Source organism: Pipistrellus hanaki (assembly GCF_964339955.1).
Source record: "Pipistrellus hanaki genome assembly, chromosome: 3".
Taxonomy (NCBI): Eukaryota; Metazoa; Chordata; class Mammalia; order Chiroptera; family Vespertilionidae; genus Pipistrellus; species Pipistrellus hanaki.
This window is the reverse complement of record NC_140505.1, coordinates 102,588,288-102,610,398: the sequence shown is the minus strand read 5'-3', so window position 1 is coordinate 102,610,398 and position 22,111 is coordinate 102,588,288. Positions and strand designations below refer to the sequence as shown.

The window sequence follows — 22,111 nt, the reverse complement described above, 5'->3', positions numbered from 1 at the left end:
AATCAATAAAATATATTTTAGAAGAAGAAGAAGAAGAAGAAGAAGAAGAAGAAGAAGAAGAAGAAGAAGAAGAAGGAAAAGAAGAAGAAGTGATAGCTAGGACAGAGAGATGAATCATTCTGGATATCTGTATTTCCAGGTATCAGGGTCTGCCAAAATCTCTGCTGTACTCTCCATTTACTGGGATGGTACCTGGCCTTTTTAGGGTGTATGCATCTTTTTACTCAGGACTTTTTACAATTAAGAATTTAAATTTTTTGTTATGGCAGCCCTAGCAAAGTAATAAACTACCTATAGCAATAGTTTAAAGTTTTATTCTACCAGAAATTCCTCCAGATAGAAGTGTGAGTCCAGGGAAATGGAGAATTCAACCTTCTAAAGCTGTGTTCTAGAAATATCCATCATTTCCTTTCAGAGTTGCTGCTTGTAAGGAGCAACTCTAACCATGTGACCTCATCTCTCAGGCCACAGCTATTTAAAACAAGATACATATCCCAGATTTTCTGGCAATTTGGAATTATGTCATGGAAACGTTGGTAAACTGTGAGTAAAAGAACTGAAGGATCATATAGACTAAAAGACTAAGACCTCTCAGGTGGAGGCTATAGGCAAGTAGGTAAGTAATTAGAAAAGAAACAAAGAGCATTCTATTGTATTTACCCAAGAGACTAAGCTGTTTTGCCAATAAATGCATTTGTGAGATTCTCTTTTTACTGGGGTTCTTGCAGCTAAAGAATCTTCCTTTGATCAGCCAGAGTATAAGGCAGGATACAAAAATCACACTACCCTTTTAGATCAGAAAAGTATTTATTACAGGGAATTGGGAACCTACAAAATATTCGCAATGAACAAAGGAGTGGGCTCTAAGTTGAGCATAGGACAGACTCCCACATTCATTCGGGGCCCAGTCTGAGAGGAGAGATACCATCTCTGATGTTGCCACTGGAAGTCTTAAGTTCAAAAATGCACTGCCTCAGCTACTACAATACAGTGATCTTGGAAGCCAACATCAGAAAACCTCTGCCATCAGAGCCATCAATTACCTCTCTACACTATGAGACCTGGTAACCCAGAGCTGAATCACTGCTGCAAAAAATCTCACCTTCCCCAAACAATCAGAAAAAATAGCCCTAAGTGGGTAAAATATGGCCTCTGCTTTGGTTCAGTTTTCCACATTTTGGTGAATACATTTAACTGGAAGAAATAATTTGCATCCAGAACTGTGGTTGCAAGAAAGTGTAGGTAACATCAATTTTAGTTTTGCAGACTTTATACAAGATGGCATACTAGAAGAGGAGAGAATGGAGCTTGAGCAAGAAAATCCAAAGTGTTCAACACTATTCTCATCAATCTCACCTACCAAATTAGGCAAAGGCTGTGTTGGGTCAAGTTCTCCAAAAATAGAGCCTGAGGCAAGGATCCTTGATTTATTAGGGGAGTGCTTTCTGGAGAAAGGGAAAAAGGAAGCAGAACTGGCTAGAAAGACAAGGAAACAAGAATGAGACTCAGCCGAAACCGGTTTGGCTCAGTGGATAGAGCTTCAGCCTGCAGACAAGGGTCCCGGGTTCGATTCCGGTCAAGGGCATGTACCTTAGTTGCGGGCACATCCCCAGTAGGGGGTGTGCAAGAGGCAACTGATTGATGATTCTCTCTCATCAATGTTTCTGACTCTCTATCCCTCTCTCTTCCTCTCTGTGAAAAATCAATAAAATATATATTTAAAAAAAAAAAAAGAATGAGACTCAGCTAATCCCACAAAATTCTCCAGCAGTGTTAACCTAAAATGCAGTTTTTTTGTACCCCTATGCCAGTGGTCAGCAAACTCATTAATCAACAGAGCGGCAAACTGCAGCTCGCGAGCCACAGTTTACTGACCACTGCCCTATGCTATTGGACCAGATCTTCAGGGGCAGGAAGGCAGCAGAGCCTCATCAATGGGATGGCTCCTGTTTTGGCCAAGCATAATTCTCCTGTTTTGGAGTTGCTATTTAACACTCATAGCAGCTAGACTAGAGATGCACTAGCTTAGAAAATGGGTTTGGGCATGTCACAAACAGAATTCACTATAGCCTACCTTTGCTTAGCTCACTTACTTTTCACATTAAGTTACTGTATCCAAGCACAGTTTCTCCATAATTTGTCTTAGTCAAAATTTCTGGGGAAATTTCATAAGAGGAGGGTAATGGGATTAATTACAGACCATACTGCTACAGCTGGTCCCAAGGCTATAACTGATACTCGTTATCTCGCTCCTCCACCACACTTTCTGGGTCCTCCTCCACTAGAGATATCACTTCTGCTGCTGTAGGTGGCTGGGCTGATGAATTGGCCCAGGCACTCATCACTGAGGGGTTTGAGTCCCTGATTATCACACTCTTATCAGGCTGTCATTGCAGTATTTGCCAGTTCTTAGTTACAATCAGGCATGGAAATACCAAGAAATATCTATGGTGAATCTCCTGCGTGCGAAGCATATTCCTCTCTGCCTCCATTACATTGCAACCCCACCTCCTTCTGATACTTTGCTATTTTACTAGAAGAGACATCAGAACAGATATGGCAAGTCCATATGAATGTCAATGTCGGTGGAAAGGAAGCAAATATTAATGAATACCCATCACGTTCTGGACAATAATACCAACTGTTTCCCTAGCAGCCAGAGGGCATAGCATGCAGTAGAAACTCAATAAATATTGTCATATAAATAACAGAGCAGGGATGGAACAGAAGTCAGGTGGAAGGAAATAACCTCCATGTAAGAAATATCTGAGACCAGCCAGTATGGCTCAGTGGTTGAGCACCAACCTATGAACCAGGAGATCACAGTTTGATTTCCAGTCAGGGTATATGCCCAGGCTGCAGGCTCAATCCCCAGTGTGGGGCATATAGGAGGCAATGTCATTAATGTTTCTATCTCTCTCTCCCTCTCCCTTCCTCTCTGGTTTAGATTCTAACTAGCCCACAGGGTTTAAGTAGTAATTTGGTTGAAATTAATTTATTTCTATTTTATTTGATCCCCTACTGTCCTTGCCCTGCAGGTTTATCCTTTTCTTTTTTTCAGTTTCTTCTTTTGCTATCTGTGTGACCTGGAGAAAATTACTTAATGCATATACGCTTCATTTTCCTAACCTGTAAAATGAGTATATAACCACAGTACCTACTTAATTTTGATGATTAAATGAGTTAATACTTTGCACATGGAAAATATTCAGTAAATAATATTGATTATTGTTATTCCTACTATCACATTATTATTATTGTGTTTCTTAGGTTGGCTCTTCCCCCACCCCCTCAGAGGCAGAAGCTTAGACTAGAAGTCATGTGAAAATGATTTATTTAGGAAGTGCTCCCAGGCAAAACCAGTAAGCGAGTGAGAGGGAAGGAAAGAAGCCCAAGTAAGGGTACAAAATCCAAACTGACCTAAATTCAGAGGGGATATAGAAGACAGTGTAGGTCATTCCAGTGCTGACCCAACCAAAGGCCATAAGAGCAGGAGAATTGATACTTGTACCCACAGTCATTAAGTTAAAGTGGGGGTGGCTTAATTCCAGGTAGTACTTCAGCTTTGTATGTAAAAAGGGGTTCTGGTAGCTTAAGGGTAATAGTCCCACAAAGAGGTAATCTGCAGGGATAGGGGTCAGTGCACTGAATTGGCATCATCACCATCACCAACATCACCTCCCATAAAACACACAATAATACACAGTGTGAAAGGTATTGTGTTAGGTTCTGAGGATAAAAGAGCCATAAAAAATAATGTTGAGTATACACTGAGTGGCCAGGTTATTATGATCTCTGAATGCATAATAATCTAGCCAGTCAGTGTGTGTGTGTGTGTGTGTGTGTGTATTAGATGCCTGGTGCATGAATTTGTGCCTGGGTGGGATCTGGCCAGCTTGGCCAGGGGAAGGGGACATGGGCGGTTGGCTGGCTAATATACACTAAGTGGTCAGATTATTATGAGTTCAGAGATCATAATAATTTGGCTACTCAGTATAAACTATAATTGAAAAATAATTTTTAATAAAAAAAATAAACCAGTTACATTGCAGTTCACCAAAGAGGGGTTGCTGGACAACACTGGAATGAACTTAATGGACTGGTCAACTTTTTCAGGAAACTAGCTTAGGAATAATTAACTTTTTCAAATAAAAGCATTAAAAAAATTTTAAGCTGTAAAAAACAGTCTGTCCTTCTACACCTTAGAATCCTGTTGAGGAGATAGGATAAACACACAAGGTAAAAGGAATATGCTAAGTGCCAAAGAAGTGTAAACAAGTCATTGCTACGGAGTATATCTGCACTAACTGATCAGGAAAAAAACCAGAAGTACCCGAATTGGATCTCAAAGAGTGGGTAAGATTTAGATAAGTAAAGAAGAAGGAGTGTTGATGGGAAAATGAGCAGAATGATGAATGTTTTAGGGAGCATCAATAAACTTGCTCTAGTGTGGTGGTTCTCTACCTTGCTGCTCATTAGCATCACCAGGGAGCTTTAAAAATCCCAATGCCAGGCAGCAGCCCAGGTCAATTACATCAGAACTGCTGGAGTGAGTCCAGATATTTCCAATGGGCACTCAAGGTTGAGAACCACTGTTTTATTGAATAGGAAGCAGCTTATGAGAAACTGGTTAGGATATTAGAGATACAGAAGAGCTCGGATTGTGAAAAGTTAGCTATGCAGAGCTAGTTATTTTAATTTAATCCTAATGTTTCTATTGCAAGCTGCCTTAAAATAAGTCAGGCTAAAGTAAATACAGAGCCTGGAAAATTAGATGAAATATTTTAAACTTTATGCCATAGGCAATGAAAGGTCACATAGGGTCCAGAAGATTTTTGAGCAGAGGAATAATGTAAATAAAACAACATGTTAAAATTTAAACAGGATGTAGGATTTCATAGCAGAAAGGACAATATCTAATGGAACTTGACCTTGGCTGGTAGGGGAGAAGGGCTTCTAAGGGAGAAAAAAATCCCAGAGGTTCTGGGCATGGAGTTGCATGGAAACAAATAGCCTTGGGTATTAAGTGTCAGGTGATTATAGAGTGACCTCACCATGTTTATGTGTGATAGAGAGCTATGTGGCTCACAGGAGATCCTTGTTTGCACAGGAGCCAGCCAGCAAAGACTTGGCTTTTCTGGTGATTGGACCTGAGCAGCAGAGTCCAGCTGGCTGGAAGGTATAACACACTGGAATAAATCAGAGTAATATAGTAAGTCTTGAAAAAGTAAACACAAAACTAAACTGTGTTCTTATAGATTACTTGCTACACTATTGTGTAGCAAAACATATTAAACTGGAAAAATAGAAAGCAATATGCTTATTTAAGAAAAAAGATATTCAATGATGGTAAAAAAGGACAAGATTACATAGTACTGTGTATCAATTTTAAAATACTTTAAATTCTTAATACTTATAGACCATGAGCGCGGAATTCATCAACAACTAATGTGAGAGGTTTCCAGTTAGGGATGACCTTATCACTCATAGTAATGGAAATCTGTTAGCTAAGAAAAGGAGAAATAATTTTTAACCTGCTACTTATATTATTATTCAGCTGTCTGTTTTACTTAGTATGTACTTGATGGAAAGGTCTTACTATAACACACAAATATTAAGAAAGCAAAGAATTACGCAGATATTTATTTTATAAATAATCTTGCAAAAATTTTAAATTAAAAAAAATCAAGCTAGTGTTATGATATAAAAGGGAAAATTCTGTTCTACCTTTCTTCCGTACCAGCTTAAATGTCATAATCTGTCACTTTAACTACTCTACTGCCAATAATCCTAACTTTCCCCCCACCCCCACCCCTACCCCCTTATTGTCATCATACCCACCTGGTGAGGCCCTAACCTTAGATGAATGTAACATCTGTCTTTGCCTTGGCTTCCACCTGGGCTGTTGAGTGCTGGTGATGAAAATCTCAATAGTAGAGCAGATGAATATTCTATAAATGCAAGGCAACACCTACAAATGGGCCCTTGACATTGGCTACAAGCCCTACTATGAAATCCTACCAGTTCTCATTCCTATTCTGTTCAGAGATTGTTAAATGTGCAGTCTTTTCAGATATGTAATCATTGTGTGTGTGTGTGTGTGTGTGTGTGTGTGTGTGTGTGTGTTTACCTTCCACCTCATCTCTTCATCATAGCAGGAGAACTTTCTTTTGCCTTCTAGAGAAAGCCAAAGCCATCTGAAAAGGAACTGCTTCAACTTTCACCAAATCTACAGATTCATATGGATCTATACTTAGGTAGATTAAAAAACATGGTCACAATATTTTATACTTCCTACATCATGATAGAGTCTACTTGCCCACTCTTTCAATCTGGGCTGCTTTTTTTCTTTCTTTTATTATATAGGATTATTCTATTACAACTTTTAGGGCAAGACTAACCTTTAGTGATTTGGAGATGATATCTCTCTCTCTTTTTTATATATGTCTTTTTAAAATTTCTTTATTGATTGTGGTATCACATAATTGTCCTCATCCCCCCATTTCCATCCCAAACCCCTCCCCACGTATACCCCCACCTCCCTGTTGTCCATGACCACTGGTTAGGCTTATATGCATGCACACAAATCCTTTGGTTGATCTCTCCCCTTTACCCTCACCCTCCCCTACCTTCCCTCTGAGGTTTGACAGTCTGATCGCTGCTTCTCTGTCTCCGGATCTGTTTTTGTTCATCAGTTTATGTTGTTCCTTATTTCCCCTAGATGTGTGAGATCATCTGATATAAGACATCCCTTATAAGAACCGAAAATAAGACAAGCCATAATGGTTATGCTCAGAGGCAAATGAATCAGTCTGTAGTGAGTTCCTTTCTGGGCCAACAGTTTTGTTTGTTTTTTATTTTTTTGAGCTCCAATTTCAATGTCAAACAGTTCCTTATGTGTACATGTCAGCCATAATATTTCATATCTGGTTGGTGGACAAATGGTGGTGATGCAGGTCCGACCATCTCTGGTTTGGTCCTGGGCATCCTTCAGCGACACACAGTTACTGTCTGCTTGTATGGCAAGGCGTTGTCATCGTCTTCCGTCTCTGGACTGTTTCTCTTCTGTCTTCACGGCTGGAGCACTCCTGTCAATTCCTCTCTGTTGCAGGAATCCACATGGTCTCGGAGTTGTTTTCTGAAAATATACATATTCTTGACCAAAAGTTAATAAAGGGATATTTTATATAAATTTGACTTGAGATCCTTTTTCTCCCCCCCCCCCCCCCTAAATGATTTTCCTCTGGCTTGTTTTGACACCATGTGTGTTTTTCATGGGTGTCTTGCTGTTAGCATTTCAAATGAAAGTTAATTTTCTAAAGTACAAATTTTCTAGATGTAATTTACTCGCAGGATATTTTCCCTTACGTGATATTTTTCCACTATTACCCCCTTTTTTAATTTAAATATTAGGAGGCTTTTGGAAATTTTATAACGTCGTCTTGATAGCTTTTACATTTTTGGGCTGCACTTGTGTCTTGTTTTAACCAAGAAAAAAGTGATATTGTGTTAGTTCCAGAGCCCAGGCCTCAAGAGACCTTAAGCTTTCACCTTTGCCCTCTTACAGCACACCCACATGGGGTAAGTACAATAAGTTTGAGCTTGACTGCTGAATGGAGAGGCCCAGCCAAGAGCCAGGACCAAGGCTATGGACATAGACATAAGGTTATCTTAGACTCTCCAGCTCCTGTTTAGCAACTGCCTGCAGCCACATGAGTAACTTCAGGTGAGATCAACAGAACCACTCAGTTAAGGCCAGCCAACCTATGGAATTGTAAGAAATAATAATTCATTGTTTTATGGTCCACCTTTCGGAGTTGTTTGTATGGCAGCAATAGAAGTATACGTGATAATGATTCTTATCCTTCCCACCTTTTAACCACAAGGAGATGCTCAAGCATAGGCCTTCCACTTATACACGGACCCATTCTCTCTTGCTATTTTAGGAGTATAGAACTACATATTACCCTTAATATCTCTCTTGCAACTGGTTCCATCTATTCAGCAATGAAATATCTCCAGTCTCTTCTAACTAATAAAGTTTCTTTCAATCCCATGTTCACTTCCAGTGATAGGCCTGATGCTATACTAGTCAGGCCCTATCCTTCATTTCTCCTTCACAGCTAACACCATAAAAGCGGATAATAGCTACTAGTAACATGTACAGAACACTTACCATATGCTAAGCACAATTCTAAATACTTTACACATATTACTAATGCCCTTAACCATCACAACAACCCCATGAGATAGTTACTCCGACTAGTCCAATTTTATAGATAAGGAAAATGAGGCACCAGAGAGTAAAGCAGCTTACCCCGTTGCAGATTTGGGTACAAAATCCAGACTGCATGGCTAGAGTCAGTTCTCTTAACAATTTTGTTATAAATGTATCTAACACTCATTGTTACATTTAGTTAATTAACACTTACCCTTCAATCCAATGCAAACTGACTTCAACCCCTATCTCACCACCAAAACTACTTTTACAATAGTGTCAAAAATGACTTGTATATCCATGAGTCGTGTGTTCTCAATGGAATGATATCACCCACAAGGGGTAAAAAATTGGTTCTGAAGGGTCTAAAAAATTATTAGGTATTACAGTGGCTTGTGGCCCTCTAAAATGCCACAGTACATAAGCAAATATTCAGTATATCTGTGGTATTAATATTTCATAGGGGTGGACAACTAGGGACAAAGGTCTAAAAATTAACCCCGATTTGGGGATCTTTCTCTAGAGTCTAATATCTACCTGCCCATCGGTTATGCTCACTTACATATTTGAGACATCTCATGCTTGACATGTCTAAAATGAAGCTCTTACTTTCTTCTCCTAAACTTGGTCCTCTCAAGTCTTCCCCATTTCAGTAAGTGGCAACATCCTTACAAGTCCTCTTGACTCCTTCCTTTTCTTTACCTCTTCTGTCTGTCTATCATCTATCAATCTATCTATCTATCTATCTATCTATCTATCTATCTATCTATCTATCTATCTATTTATCTACCGTATTTTCCGGCGTATAAGACGACTTTTGAAACGAAAAATAGTCAACTGAAAATCAGGGGTCGTCTTATACGCCGAGTATATCCCGAAAAACATCTCGATATGCCGCTAAACGAATTTTCCAACTCGATCCCACACCAATCACTGCAAGGCTGCTTGGACCGCCTCTCTAACACAGCCAATCCAAGCAGGCTTTTTTTTTTTTTTTTTTTTTTAATCAATCTTTATTCTTCATATTATTACAAAAGTTCCTCATTTCTTCCCCCCTCCACCAGGTTCCCACCCCACCCTCCGCCCCTTCCCCACCCCCCATTGTCCTCATCCATAGGTGCAGTTTATGTTCAGTTTCTTCCTCCCTCCCTTTCCCTGATAGTAAATCCCTTTTCAGATAGTAAATCAGTTACTTAGCATTTTCTCATATCAATAATACCTCCACATGCTCAATGATACATTCACACAAAAGACATTTCCAAATAGGTCAACCAGCCTCATCCAGGCCCCACCCAAGGCACTCACAGATCAACACCCCAGCCCTATACTAACTCAACACATCCAGATCTAAGCCTTCATCACTTGATTCAGCAGACCCTCAAGTTCCCACAAAAGTTTCCAGCCATGTCTGAGAGGCAGCCGTGGGGCAGGGGCAGGCGAGGAGCAAGCTGTTCCGGGCCTGGCTGCTCCGGGCCTGGCCTCTGTTGCTCTGGTTCGTTCCACAACCAGCTGCTCCGGGTCTGGTCACTGCCGCTCCCGACCTAGTTGCTCTGGACTTGGCTGCTGCTGCTCCAGGCCTGGCCGCACCAGACCCACTGCTCCAGGCCTGGCTCCAAGCAGGCTTTTTATGCATGCAAATTATACATGTTCTGTACCCGAAGCTACACTGTGTTCTAGTAAAAAGCCTGCTCAGATTGGCCCGAGTCAGAGAGGCGGTCTATTAAAAAAAGAATTGGTGTTGCCTTGGAAGTGAGGGGTAGTCTTATACAACGAATATAGGCCTAAACCTATGTTTTAACTGTAAAATTAGGGGGTCATCTAACATGCCGGAAAATACGGTATCTATCTATCTATCTATCTATCTATCTATCTATCTATCTATCTATCATCTATCTATCTCAGCCTTGCCTCCTACAATCCTTTCTAAACATTACAGCCAGAATATTCTTTTTAAACCTTAAATCATATTTGGTCAGTCCCCTCCTCACAACCTTTCAATACCACTGTATTGTTCTAAAAATAAAATCTAACCTCTTACTATGGTCTAACAGGCTCTACATAATCTGCTTCTGCCAACCTCTTTGTCTTCATGACACACAACTTTCTCTCTTACTTGTGTCACTCCTATCATAAAAGCCTTCTTTCTGCTGCTTGGTTCCCAGCTTAAGGCTTTTGCATTTATAGTCCATCTGGCCCACCTGGACCACTCTGCTCTTTTACCTTAGCCTGTTTGCTCCTCATCATTCAGGCCTCAATTTAAGCATCATCACCTCAGAGAGTCCTTGTCCATCCACCCAATCTAAAGTAATCCCCATTCCTTCAGGTATTACAGTGGCTTTTGGTCCTCTAAAACACCATAGTACATAAGCAAATATTCAGTATATCTGAGATATTAACATTTCATAGGGGTGGACAACTAGGGACAAAGATCTAGAAATGATTCCCGATTTGGGGATCTTTCTCTAGAGTCTAATATCTGCCTTCCATCACATTGCCCTGTTTTCTCTCCTGCACAGCACTTTCACTTCTCCTGTGAGTTCCCTATCTCTATCTTTCTCATCCCTCCAAATGAAGGTGGTCTCTCATCTGACCCCATGACATTGGGTTGGTCTAGGATAGACCCTTGACCTAGCTGGACCAGAGTCCTTTCTAGAATGTATAGAACTGGAATTGAGAAACAGAGTCAATTCTTCTTTAATAACAGAAATTATCTGATATCAAATTTAGCAACTGCTAGTGGCCATGTTTCTAGTCATGTGTAGGAAGTGACTATAAGAACAAATGACACTCACATGATAAAGGGGAGAAGGAAAAAGTTATTTTTGGAAGCATTTTCTTTTCTTTTCTTTTTTTCTTTTAAGACCTAAATTACATTCTGGATGCTTATAAAGTTAGTTGAGAAACTTTTTGCAACAATATTTTTTTTGAAAAGTTTAAAAGGCCTGAGTGTTGCAGAGTCTGGTTTGGCTCAGTGGATAAAGCGTCAGCCTGCGGACTGAAAGGTCCCGGGTTCGATTCCAGTCAAGGGCATGTACCTTGGTTGCGGGCGGGCACATACCCAGTAGGGGGTGTGCAAGAGGCAGCTGATCGATGATTCTCTCTCATTGATGTTTCTGGCTCTCTGTCCCTCTCTCTTCCTCTCTGTAAAAAATCACTAAAATATATTTTAAAAAATAATAAATAAAAAAATAAAAGGCCTGAGTGTTGATTGTTTTAACTTGTTTTTTTTATTGTGTCTCACACTGCACTCAGATGTAGATACTTAATATGTGATAAAGATAATAAACATTCCACCTTAGAATGGGAGGTTAGATACTTCACATTTAAAGCACACTTTGATAAGAAACCAAGATGGTGGCATAGGTAAACACCTGAAATTGCTGCCTTGCACAACCACTTCAAAATTATAACTAAAAGTCAAAATGGACATCATCTAGGACCACAGGAAGGCTGGCTGAGTGAAAATTCTACAACTAGAAGGAAAGAGAAAAGCACACTGAGACTCACAGGAGCTACAGAAGTAAAGTGCAGAGGTATGGAGGCGAGCAAGTGTGCTTGAGGAAAGGGCTGGCAATGGAGTACATGGTTGTCTTTCTCAATAGGGAGGGAGACACAACAAGTGAATCTAAAAATCAAGTGAATGAAAAATCTGATGAAAAGAATGAACTTGTGAATATAATAGAATCAGGGGCATAGAAAGGGGGTGAACTGACAATACTCAAAGGAAAGGGGTGTGATGGGTTCAGGAAGAGACTGGACAAAAATCGTACACTTATGGATGAGGACAGTGGGGGGTGTTAAGGGCAGAGGGTGGAGTGGGAACTGGGTGGAGGGGAGCTATGGGGGGGGAAAAAGAGGAACAACTGTAATAATCTGAACAATAAAGATTTATTTTAAAAAATAAAAAATTAAAGCACAATTTGATACTGAGATCACTGAATTATAAGTTGTAGAGACAACCTGGCCAGTGTTGCTCAGTGATCAAGCATCCACCTATGAACCAGGAAGTCATGGTTTGATTCCCAGTCAGGGCACATGCCCAGATTGCAGGCTCAATCCCCAGTAGTAGGTATGCAGGAGGCAGTGGATGAATGATTCTCTCTCATCATTGATGTTTCTATTCCTCCCTTTTCCTTCCTTTCTGAAATTAATAAAATTATATTTAATAAGAAAAAATTGTAGAGACAACATGTGATCGATTCTGAGAAGTCTCACTTGGGCCTTCTATGGGGAAGCACTGAATCCCGCTGCATGCTACAAAAAGTACACATTCACAGGCAAGATGTTAAATGTTTTAAAATGACAGCTTCCCCTTTATTATTAAGGTCCAAGTCAACCTTTTAGAAATTAACCTGGTTAAACACATTCTAATTAAATATAATTATGCAAACTATGTGCTGGGCACTGTAAGAGACATAGCGATGAGTAAACCAGAGTCTCGGTCATTAAGGCTTTTATTAAAGGACTAGAGACCCAGTGCATGAAATTTGTGCACGGGGGCCAGGGGCTTCAGCCTGGCCTGCACCCTCTTGCAATCCGGGACCCCTCGGGGGATGTCTGACTGCTGGTTTACACCTAATCCCAAATGGGCATTTGAACATCCCTTTGGCAATCTGGGACTGTGGGCTCCTAACCACTCACCTGCCTGCCTGCCTGATTGCCCCTAACCATTCTGCCTGTCTGCCTCATCACCCCTAACTGCCTCTGCCTCAACCCCCGCTGTGGTAGCTTCATCCAGAATGACTTCCAGACAGTCATTCAGTTGTCAGGTGTAATTAGCATATTATGCTCTTATTATTATAAACTAGAGATGGTGAATGAGATTCATGCTATGGGTGTGTGTGTGTGTGTGTGTGTGTGTGTGTGTGTGTGTGTGAGGAGGGTCCCTCAGCCTGGCCTGCGCCTCTTGCAGTCTGGAAGCCGTCAGTCGGACATCTTTAGCGTTGCTGGGGAGGCAGGAGAGGCTCCTGCCACTGCTGCTGTGCTCACCAGCTGTGAGCCTGGCTCCTGGCTGAGTGGCGCTACCCCTGTGGGAGTGCACTGACCACCAGGGGGCAGCTCCTGAGCTGAGCGTCTGCTCCCTGGTGGTCAGTGCTCATCATAGCGACAGGTCATTCCTCCATTCAGTCAATTTGCATATTACCCTATTATTATATAGGATAGTTTTTGTTTTTTTTAAGTGAATAAAATAAGTGACTAAAAATACAAGGTAATAGGGATGTTTTTATGCAAGTTGCAAATCAAGTCTGCTCCCTGGTGGTCAGTGCTCATCATAGCGACAGGTCATTCCTCCATTCAGTCAATTTGCATATTACCCTATTATTATATAGGATAGTTTTTGTTTTTTTTAAGTGAATAAAATAAGTGACTAAAATTACAAGGTAATAGGGATGTTTTTATGCAAGTTGCAAATCAAGTACAAGAGTGCCAGGGATGGGGTAGGAGGTCATGGTAAAAAAAAAAAAAAAAAAAAAAAAGGTTATATTTGGTTTTATGAACCAAGTAGGGCTTCATAGTGAAATTAGGCATCTGAGCTGCACCTTAGAAGTTGGGTAGGAATGCAAAGGTCAGCGATGGTATGAGGAAGCATCCAGCCCAGACAAAGGCAGATTTGGCTATGTGAAGGACAATGAGCAGCTAATAAAGACCCGAACTTGTAGGGTTAGCAATGAAACAACAGAATGTCTGTTTACAGGCATTGCTAGTTATAGAATTGCATAGCATGTATGTTCAGTTTCAGAAATTTTCAATTTGACATGACAGTTGATTATCCCCTTAGTCTGACCAGGTGGCAGATGAAATGTGGGACTGGGTGTTTGGGAGCATGTTACAACTGGAGATGTTAAATTTTCACTTGATCTTAGCCAAAAGGCCGAGAAGCAATTGGAGACATTAAATTTAGAATGTAAATAAAATCACATTTTATGAAAAGACACTTGAACACTATTTGTGCATTGTTTGGAACATGGGCCAATGAAGGTCATAGACTCTATAATGTCGCTGGTGCTCATCATGGAGCAAAGAGATCTGTGATATCAATATGATTTTAGGTGGAAAATTAAACTGAAATGTCCATGTCTTTGATATGTTCAATTCCAAATCATTCAAATAACAAGTCTCAGCCCTCATGCTTTGACCTATGAGAAGTCCATTCTGAAAACAGGTTACATTCCTCAAGTGTTTGGAATACTAACAACTAACATGCTTCATGAGTCCTTCCTAGCTCATGGCTTTGGTTCCACTTCTTACCTTTCATAATTGAATATCTGGCTGCTGCTCTTTGCTTTTACCATGGAAACATGGATACAGGCTTCACAGAAAAGACTAGGTTGATAGCTTGGGGATAACATAAGGAAATTACCACATAGAAAAGAAAGAACCAGAAATTGATATTAGATATTATTGTGTTTTTTAAAAAATATATTTTATTGATTTTTCACAGAGAGGAAGAGAGAGGGATAGAGAGTTAGAAACATCGATGAGAGAGAATCATCGATCAGCTGCCTCTTGCACACCCCCTACTGGGGATGTGCCTGCAACCAAGGTACATGCCCTTGACCGGAATCGAACCTGGGACCTTTCAATCCGCAGGCCGACGCTCTATCCATTGAGCCAAACCGGTCCGGCAGATATTACTGTTCTTAACACATAGCCACGCTCCCCTGTAAGGGGCGCCAGTGACTATCTCTTTCTTAGCTCTCCATCCTGATGCTGTGTTAAGGGGTCAGCTTACCTCATAATAACATATTTTCCCAACCTGAAGTCCAGGCCTCTAACTTTCACCCTACCTTCAGAGAGGAAAGCAGGCTTTTCTCTTTCTTGATTTAAAGCTGGCTTCCATTCCTGCGCCAGGATTGCTGACAGTGAGAACATTGTTAGTTTGACTATAGGAATCATTTCACTAGATAGATAGATAGATAGATAGACAGACAGACAGACAGCAAAACATCATGTTGTACAATTAACATTCAGAAATGAATGGCATTTTTATACACCAATAATGAACTCTCAGAAAGAGAAACTAAAAAACAACAACATTTATCACTGCAATGGAAGAATTAACCATGTTCATTAATATGAAAGAATTAACATCATTAAAATGTCCATACTAACCAAAGCAATCTATAGATTCAATGCAATCCCTATTAAAATACCAATGGCATATTTCACAGATCTAGAACAAATAGTCCAAAAATTTATATGGAACCAAAAAAGACCCTGAATAGCCTCATAGTCTGAGAGAGAAGAACAAAGTTAGATGGATATCAGTACTATAAAGCCATTATAACCAAAACAGCCTTGTACTAGCACAAGAACAGGCATATATATATATATATAAATGGAATAGAACAGAGAACCCAGAAATCAAACCATGCCATTATGGTCAATTGATATTTGACAAGAGCATACAATGGAATAAAGACAGTCTCTTCAATAAATGGTGTTGGGAAATTTGGACAAAACATGGAAAGAAGGAAGGAAGGAAGGAAGGAAGGAAGGAAGGAAGAAAGGAAGGAAGGAAGGAAGGGAGGGAGGAAGGGAGGGAGGGAGGGAGGGAGGGAGGGAGGAAGGAAAGAAGGAGGGAGGGGGGACGGAAAGATGGAGGGAAGGAAGGAAAAGAAAAGAAGCTAGATCACCAACTTCTACCATATACAAGAATAAATTCAAAATGGATAAGAGACTTAAATGAAAGTTGTGAAACCATAAAAATCCCAGAAGAAAACATAGGCAGTAAAATCTCAGACATCTCACATAGCAGTATTTTCACTGATACATCTTCTAGGGCAAGGGAAACAAAGGAAAAATGTAAACAAATGGGACTATATCAAACTAAAAAAGCTTCTGTACAAAAAAATACAACACCAACAAAATGAAAAGGAAACTCATTATATGGGAGAATATATTTGCCAATGATATGTATGATAAGGGGTTAATTTCCAAAATATATAAAGAACTTATACAACTAAACACCAGGAAGACAAACAATCCAATTTAAAAATGGGCAAAGGACCTGAACAGATACTTCTCCAAAGTGGACATACAGATGGCCAATAGACATATGAAAAAATGTTCAATGTCACTAATCATCAGAGAGATGCAAATTAAAACTACAATGAGTTATCACCTCAGCCTTGCAAGATTGGCTACTATCAATAAATCAACAAAAAAACAAGTGCTGGCAAGGATGTGGAGAAAAGGGAACCTTAGTATACTGCCGGTGGGAATGCAGACTCGTGTAGCCACTGTGGAAAACAGTATGGAATTTCTTTAAAAATTAAAAATGAAACTGCCATTTGACCCAGTGATCCCATTTCAGGGAATATATCCTAAGAATCCTGAAACACCAATAAGAAAGAATACAGATACCCCTATGTTCATAGCAGCATTATTTACAATAGCTAAGATATAGAAACAGCCCAAGTACCCATCAGTAGATGAGTGGATTAAAAAAAGCTGTGGTACATTCATACAATGGAATACTGTGCAGTTGTAAAAACGAAGGAAGTTTTACCCTTTGTGACAGCATGAATAGACCTGGAAGTTATTATGCTAAGTGAAATAAGCCAGTCAGAAAAAGACAAATATCACATGATCTCACTTATATGTGGAATCTAATGAACAAAATAAACTGATGAACAAAATAGATCCAAAAGCATGACAGATCTCAGATGGGAGAGGTGTAAGGGGTACAGGAAAAGATTAACCAAAGAACACATATGCATATATGTATAGCTCATGGATACCGACAATAATGTGGTGGAAGCCTAGGGTGAGATAGGGGATGGGTGGAAAGGGGCAAAGTGGGATGGTGGATCGGGGACATCTATAATACTGTCAACAATAGAAGAAAACACACACACACACACACACACACACAAAAAAAAGAATCATCATGTTGTACATCTTAAATCTATACAATTTTTACTTTAAAAAAACTCATTTTCTTCAGGGAGAATTCTTACCTTCATCCACAGAATGGATTGAGTCAAAACAGTAGTCAAAAGTACATTTAAGGAAATCTGGCCCAGCCAGTGTGGCTCAGGGATTGAGCTTTGACCCAAGAACCAAGAGGTCACTGGTTCAACTCTGGGTCAGGGCACATGCTTGGGTTTGATTCCTATTAGAGATCATGCAGGAGCTGATCAATGATGCTCCTCTCTCACTGATGTTTCTATCTCTCTATTCCTCTCTTTTCCTTTCTCTCTCTCAAAGAAAAAAATAAAAAAATCAATAAAAACATATTTAAAAAAGACGTCTGGGACCTGCAGGGTTTGCGAATATCACATGCAGATGATGCAGAAGATGGGTGATGGGGTGGGGGCACACAGTGCAGGGCCAAGCCCAGTTCTATGCATCTTCACAACTTTTCCTTCAGTGTGGTGGCTTGATTTCTCAAGATCTATGTATAAGTTCCCTCCCTCCTCCTCTTTCAAGAAAACAAAATGTATTTTTCAGAAAAAGTCTATTTAAATCCATATTTAGGGAAAATGTTATACTTAATGCAAGTGAAACACTACTGCTAGACAATTACCCAATTTATATCATTGAATAGAAACATATAACAAATGATTAATGTAAGTTTACTTTTTGTTGTGCACCTGCTGTAAGTTAGGGCTTTTTGTATTTCCATTTTGCAAAAAAAGGAACTGAGGGTCACATTGCTAATAAATGGCAAAGCAGGATTCACAATCAGGCCCACCTAACCAGCCAATGTACTTAAACACTAAAGATTTCATGTACTAGGTAAAAACAACTTCATTGAAACCAGTGGTGAACTCACTATTTTCTACAAGGAAATTTATGTGAGAACATTTATGAGAAGTTTTCATAAAATGGCATCATTGTTATCAATCTGTACATGAATCTTTTTGAAATAAACACACTTATTAATTCAACAATGTTTCCTGTGTACCACAATCCAGGCATTATAGGTATTATGGAAAATGCAAATATGACTTCCTATAGGAATTTATAATCTATCGAGAGAGAGGAGATAAAAGACAAACAGAATTTGATGAATACCACAGGAAAGGTGAAAAAAGTGTTAGGGGGTTTAAAAGTGGGAGAGGTTATTAAGTGCTGTGGGCAGTGGGGAGCATTATAGCAAAAAATAGCAACTCTAAGAGTTGCTATTAGAGTTGCTAATAAAAATTAAAAAATACACATCTAATTAAGAATGTTAAAACCAAATAAAATAAGAAAATACACATCTAATTAAGAATGTTAAAACCAAATAAGGAATTATTGTCAACGTATCGGGACTCCTCCAGCTGACACCTTCCCCACTTTAAAATTATTAATAAATTAAGTCCTATGAATTTAGATCCACTGCTGTAATCATGGTTACAAATTGCTGTTTTTATAGGCAGATGTGCAGGTCATGCTCAAAATAACGTCCCCTCTGAGTGGATGGGAAGCATTTGGATGGTCACCTGTCACGAGTAACACTATTTAGGTTAGCGTGGACACTTGTCAATGGTTCTCTTTTACTGTGTATCAGTATGTTGATATCATTCTGCAGCCCTTATTAGATAGTGAACGACAAGAATACATCGAGTGATAGTACACCAGCTGTTCACAAAGATACTGACTTTTTTTTTTTAAATCATGTCCTTTGAAATCTGGAGTTTGGAAGTGGCACAAAATGTGACTTTACTACAAGTTAGCTCCCACCACACGTGACTTTCTTTGGTTAAGTTTATGATTCAAAACAGACACTAACAATATCGCTATAAAAAAGCAGGTGAGGAAATCCCCAGAAGTTAAAGTGATTGAAACTCATTTCATATTGGACTACTGATCCCATCATGCAACGCTCCCATATCCCCACTGTGCGGGGTGGAGTCGTAGGAGGAGGTGGCAACCGCAGCGGCCCGTGCATTCTGGGAATTGTAGTCTCGGGCGCTGGCTCTGTCGGGACGTCCACGTGGTGCGCTTGGCTGCAGCTGTGGTCAGGAGCTCCCTCGTTCGCTCCGCTGGGTCCTCCGGTGCCGGCTCTGGCGGGGGCAGCCGCCGCGGCGGAGCGGGATGGAGGGAGGGTCGGAGGGAGCCCGAGCCTTCGCGACGTTTTTGCGACAGCCGCGGCCGTGTTCCGAGAGTGCCCTCCCTCCCCCCCTCTCTGAGGAGGCACCGGCTGTTGTGCGGAGCTGCCTTTCTGTGTGAGTGGATGGGAGAGTGAGTGAATGGGTGAGTGCGAGCGTGCGTGCGGGAGAGGCTGAGGCGTGAGTGCGCGTTCGTTCGAGGGGAGGAGGACCCGCAGCGGCCTCCGGCGGCTCCCCGCAGCGGGAGCAGGACGCGCGGCCGGAGAGAAGCCGGGGAGCCGGCGCCGGGAGCCAGCGGGGACAAGGGCGAGCAACCCTCTCCCCACCCCCAGCCCTCTCCCTCCCCGCTCGCTCTGCTCTCCTCCGTCCGGGGAGCCTCCCCGTCCCCCCACCCCGCGCCGGCCCGCCGCCCCTGGATGTCCCCCGCGCCCTCGCGGGGCCTCCTCCAGCTCCTGCCGCAGCAGCCGGGCCGGGGCCGCGGCCGCCGGGCGTAGAGCGGAGGGTTCCCGGGGCTGCGGCTGCCGGCGCCTCCCGGCCCCCGCCCGCGCCCCCCGGCCCCCGACCCCAGCGCCCCGGCCGCGGAGGCTGTGACAATGGACTATGACTTTAAAGTGAAGCTGAGCAGCGAGCGGGAGCGGGTCGAGGACCTGTTTGAATACGAGGGCTGCAAAGTTGGCCGAGGCACTTACGGGCACGTCTACAAAGCCAAGAGGAAGGATGGGTGAGTGTGCGTGTCTGTCCGCGGTGCCCGCGGCCGGGCAGGTACCCGCGGGGGAGCGGGCGCTGGAGGCCGGCCCCCCACTTCCTCGGCACCCGCATCTGCCCCGCCGCCAGGCTGGGGAGGAAGTGGTACGAGGGATCCAAACCCACAGAACCCCGAGTGCTGCCGCCTCCGGGCTCCACTTCGGTGGCGCATGGGGAAAAGGAGCCCCTGTTCCACCGGCTGTGTACTTTTCAAGGGTTTCGGTACTAGATTTTAAAAAAGAAATTCGGTGTGAAACGTCAGCTTAAATCATTTATTCTTTTTTTTGGGGGGGGGGGTGGTGGCGGGGGGTGTCGATTTATTATGGTAAACTTCTGGGGATTTCCTCACCTGCTGCTGGAGTGACATCCACCAGTCTGAAAGGGAAGCTGGGATCCTTTCCTCTACCAGCTTGTGATTGATTTATTGTCAAATTTGGGTTTTATTTTGGGGAAAGAGAGCAGCAGGTACATCCCGTCTGGAGAGTTCCTCGTAGTGATCCTCTGAAACATAAATGTAGCAATTGCTGTTTAGATACCATTAGTGTGAGTTTGACACAGAACAATGGGGGTTTGGTGCAGGGTGGGTGAAACGGCAGGCACACATAGGGGTTACCTTGTTCGGCTGGTTCCCCCAAATTTAGCATCTAGCAATGAACTTTAAATAGTCTCTTAGCTTTAAATATTCTTTCCTATTAATAGCTTAATTAAGTCTATGATTGGTATTGCTCCCCGTTTAGTTTCTTAAACAGGCAAGTGAAGTGTTCGTTTTTTCCTTTGTCAGTAGATGAATGTCTTGTAATATTGACAAAAGAGAAGGCAATTCTTAGTTGAGGAGAAAATGTATTTAATGCCTTGTTTTCCTCTTGTATAAACGGATGTTTCTCTGTTGCCTTCTCATTGCTGGAAAGATAATGTCAAAGCTTATTATATAATCTTTAGATTTTATTATAAACAAAGTAGCTTTACTTGATCATCTTTGTTAATTTGCTTAGCTGCTGTGTAACAATGAAAATAATTGCTTTTTCCCCCAACTTAACTAAGTGGATATGTTTGAAGTACTAAATTTGAAACATTTCATAAAGCTGAAGTAAGTTACCTGGGGGTGTGGAAGGGAAGCCATATTTATAACTACTTCAGTATTCTGGATATTGAAAAAGGAAGTGTACAATATATTCAACATTTTTTTTCTTAGATTTACTGAGATATCTTTCTAAAAAATATAAAATGTATCCTAAGAGTCATAGAGTAATTCTGATTTTGGGTTGTACATTTCATTGTTTATATGCAATAGTAAAGCAGTACAGATATCTGCAAAAGATAGGAATTTGAAAACTTGAGGCTCTGGGTACCTCATGTATGAAAAAGTACTTCTTAGCAGAATGAATAGTCTGGTGACATTTGAGGAATCAGTGTCTGGAGAGAATGTTGACTGTTTAATTATATTTCTCGTTAAAATATTACTTTGTAATAAAACATATATTTAAAAAATTATATTTGTTATTTTCCATACATTATTTTTCAAAAACCTTTAACGGTCTTGCCATCCCCCAATGTAATAATTTTTTTTTAGCATAATCATAATACCCCCAATCCCATGAGATTGAACACTGTTGTACATTTGACCAGTCTATCATTTGTTTTATAAAATTCTGGTGACTTTAAATTATTTTTAACCTCTCTGAGCAAAGCCAGTTCTGTTTTTATACATTACCAATTTAAGCTAATAAAATCTGCAAATTTAATCAACTTTGATTTTATGTGTTATTTAAAAACTGTAATATCATATATTATCAAAAGGTACTATAAACCACATTTTATATCTTATGGTCAGGTTTTAATTTAGGCTGAAAATAATTTTAGAAGCATTATACAATTTAAAAATAACAATGTATAGTATATGAACATTTCCTAGTAATTTGTGATAGTCTAAAAGTAATTGCATTTTGGGAAAAGATAACTTTTTTATTTATAATTCTTCAGGGTTGTTTCCAGCAACCTTTAATGATTTTGTTTATAGGATGAGCTTTTTAAAAAATGGATCCAATGTCAGAGTTTTAAAATTACTTAAAACAGTGTTTGTTTTCTAGAAGGAATACTTTTTGGTTTA

The 22,111-nt window shown here is 40.7% G+C and overlaps 1 protein-coding gene across 5 annotated transcripts in view; it reads left to right on the top strand.

The window, feature by feature from the left end:
- The first annotated feature begins 19,144 nt into the window (after window positions 1-19,144).
- CDK8 (cyclin dependent kinase 8) overlaps window positions 19,145-22,111 on the top strand; it is a 126,833-nt gene continuing 123,866 nt past the window's right edge. For 3 of the 5 annotated variants that reach the window (XM_084878786.1, XM_084878785.1, XM_084878784.1), the window contains exon 1: window positions 19,145-19,981. In XM_084878786.1, the coding sequence (XP_084734912.1) occupies window positions 19,854-19,981 (128 nt within the window). In that variant the 5' untranslated portion in view covers window positions 19,145-19,853. The remainder of the gene's footprint in view (window positions 19,982-22,111) is intronic. The other 2 variants (XM_084878783.1, XM_084878787.1) reach the window with 2 other exon arrangements.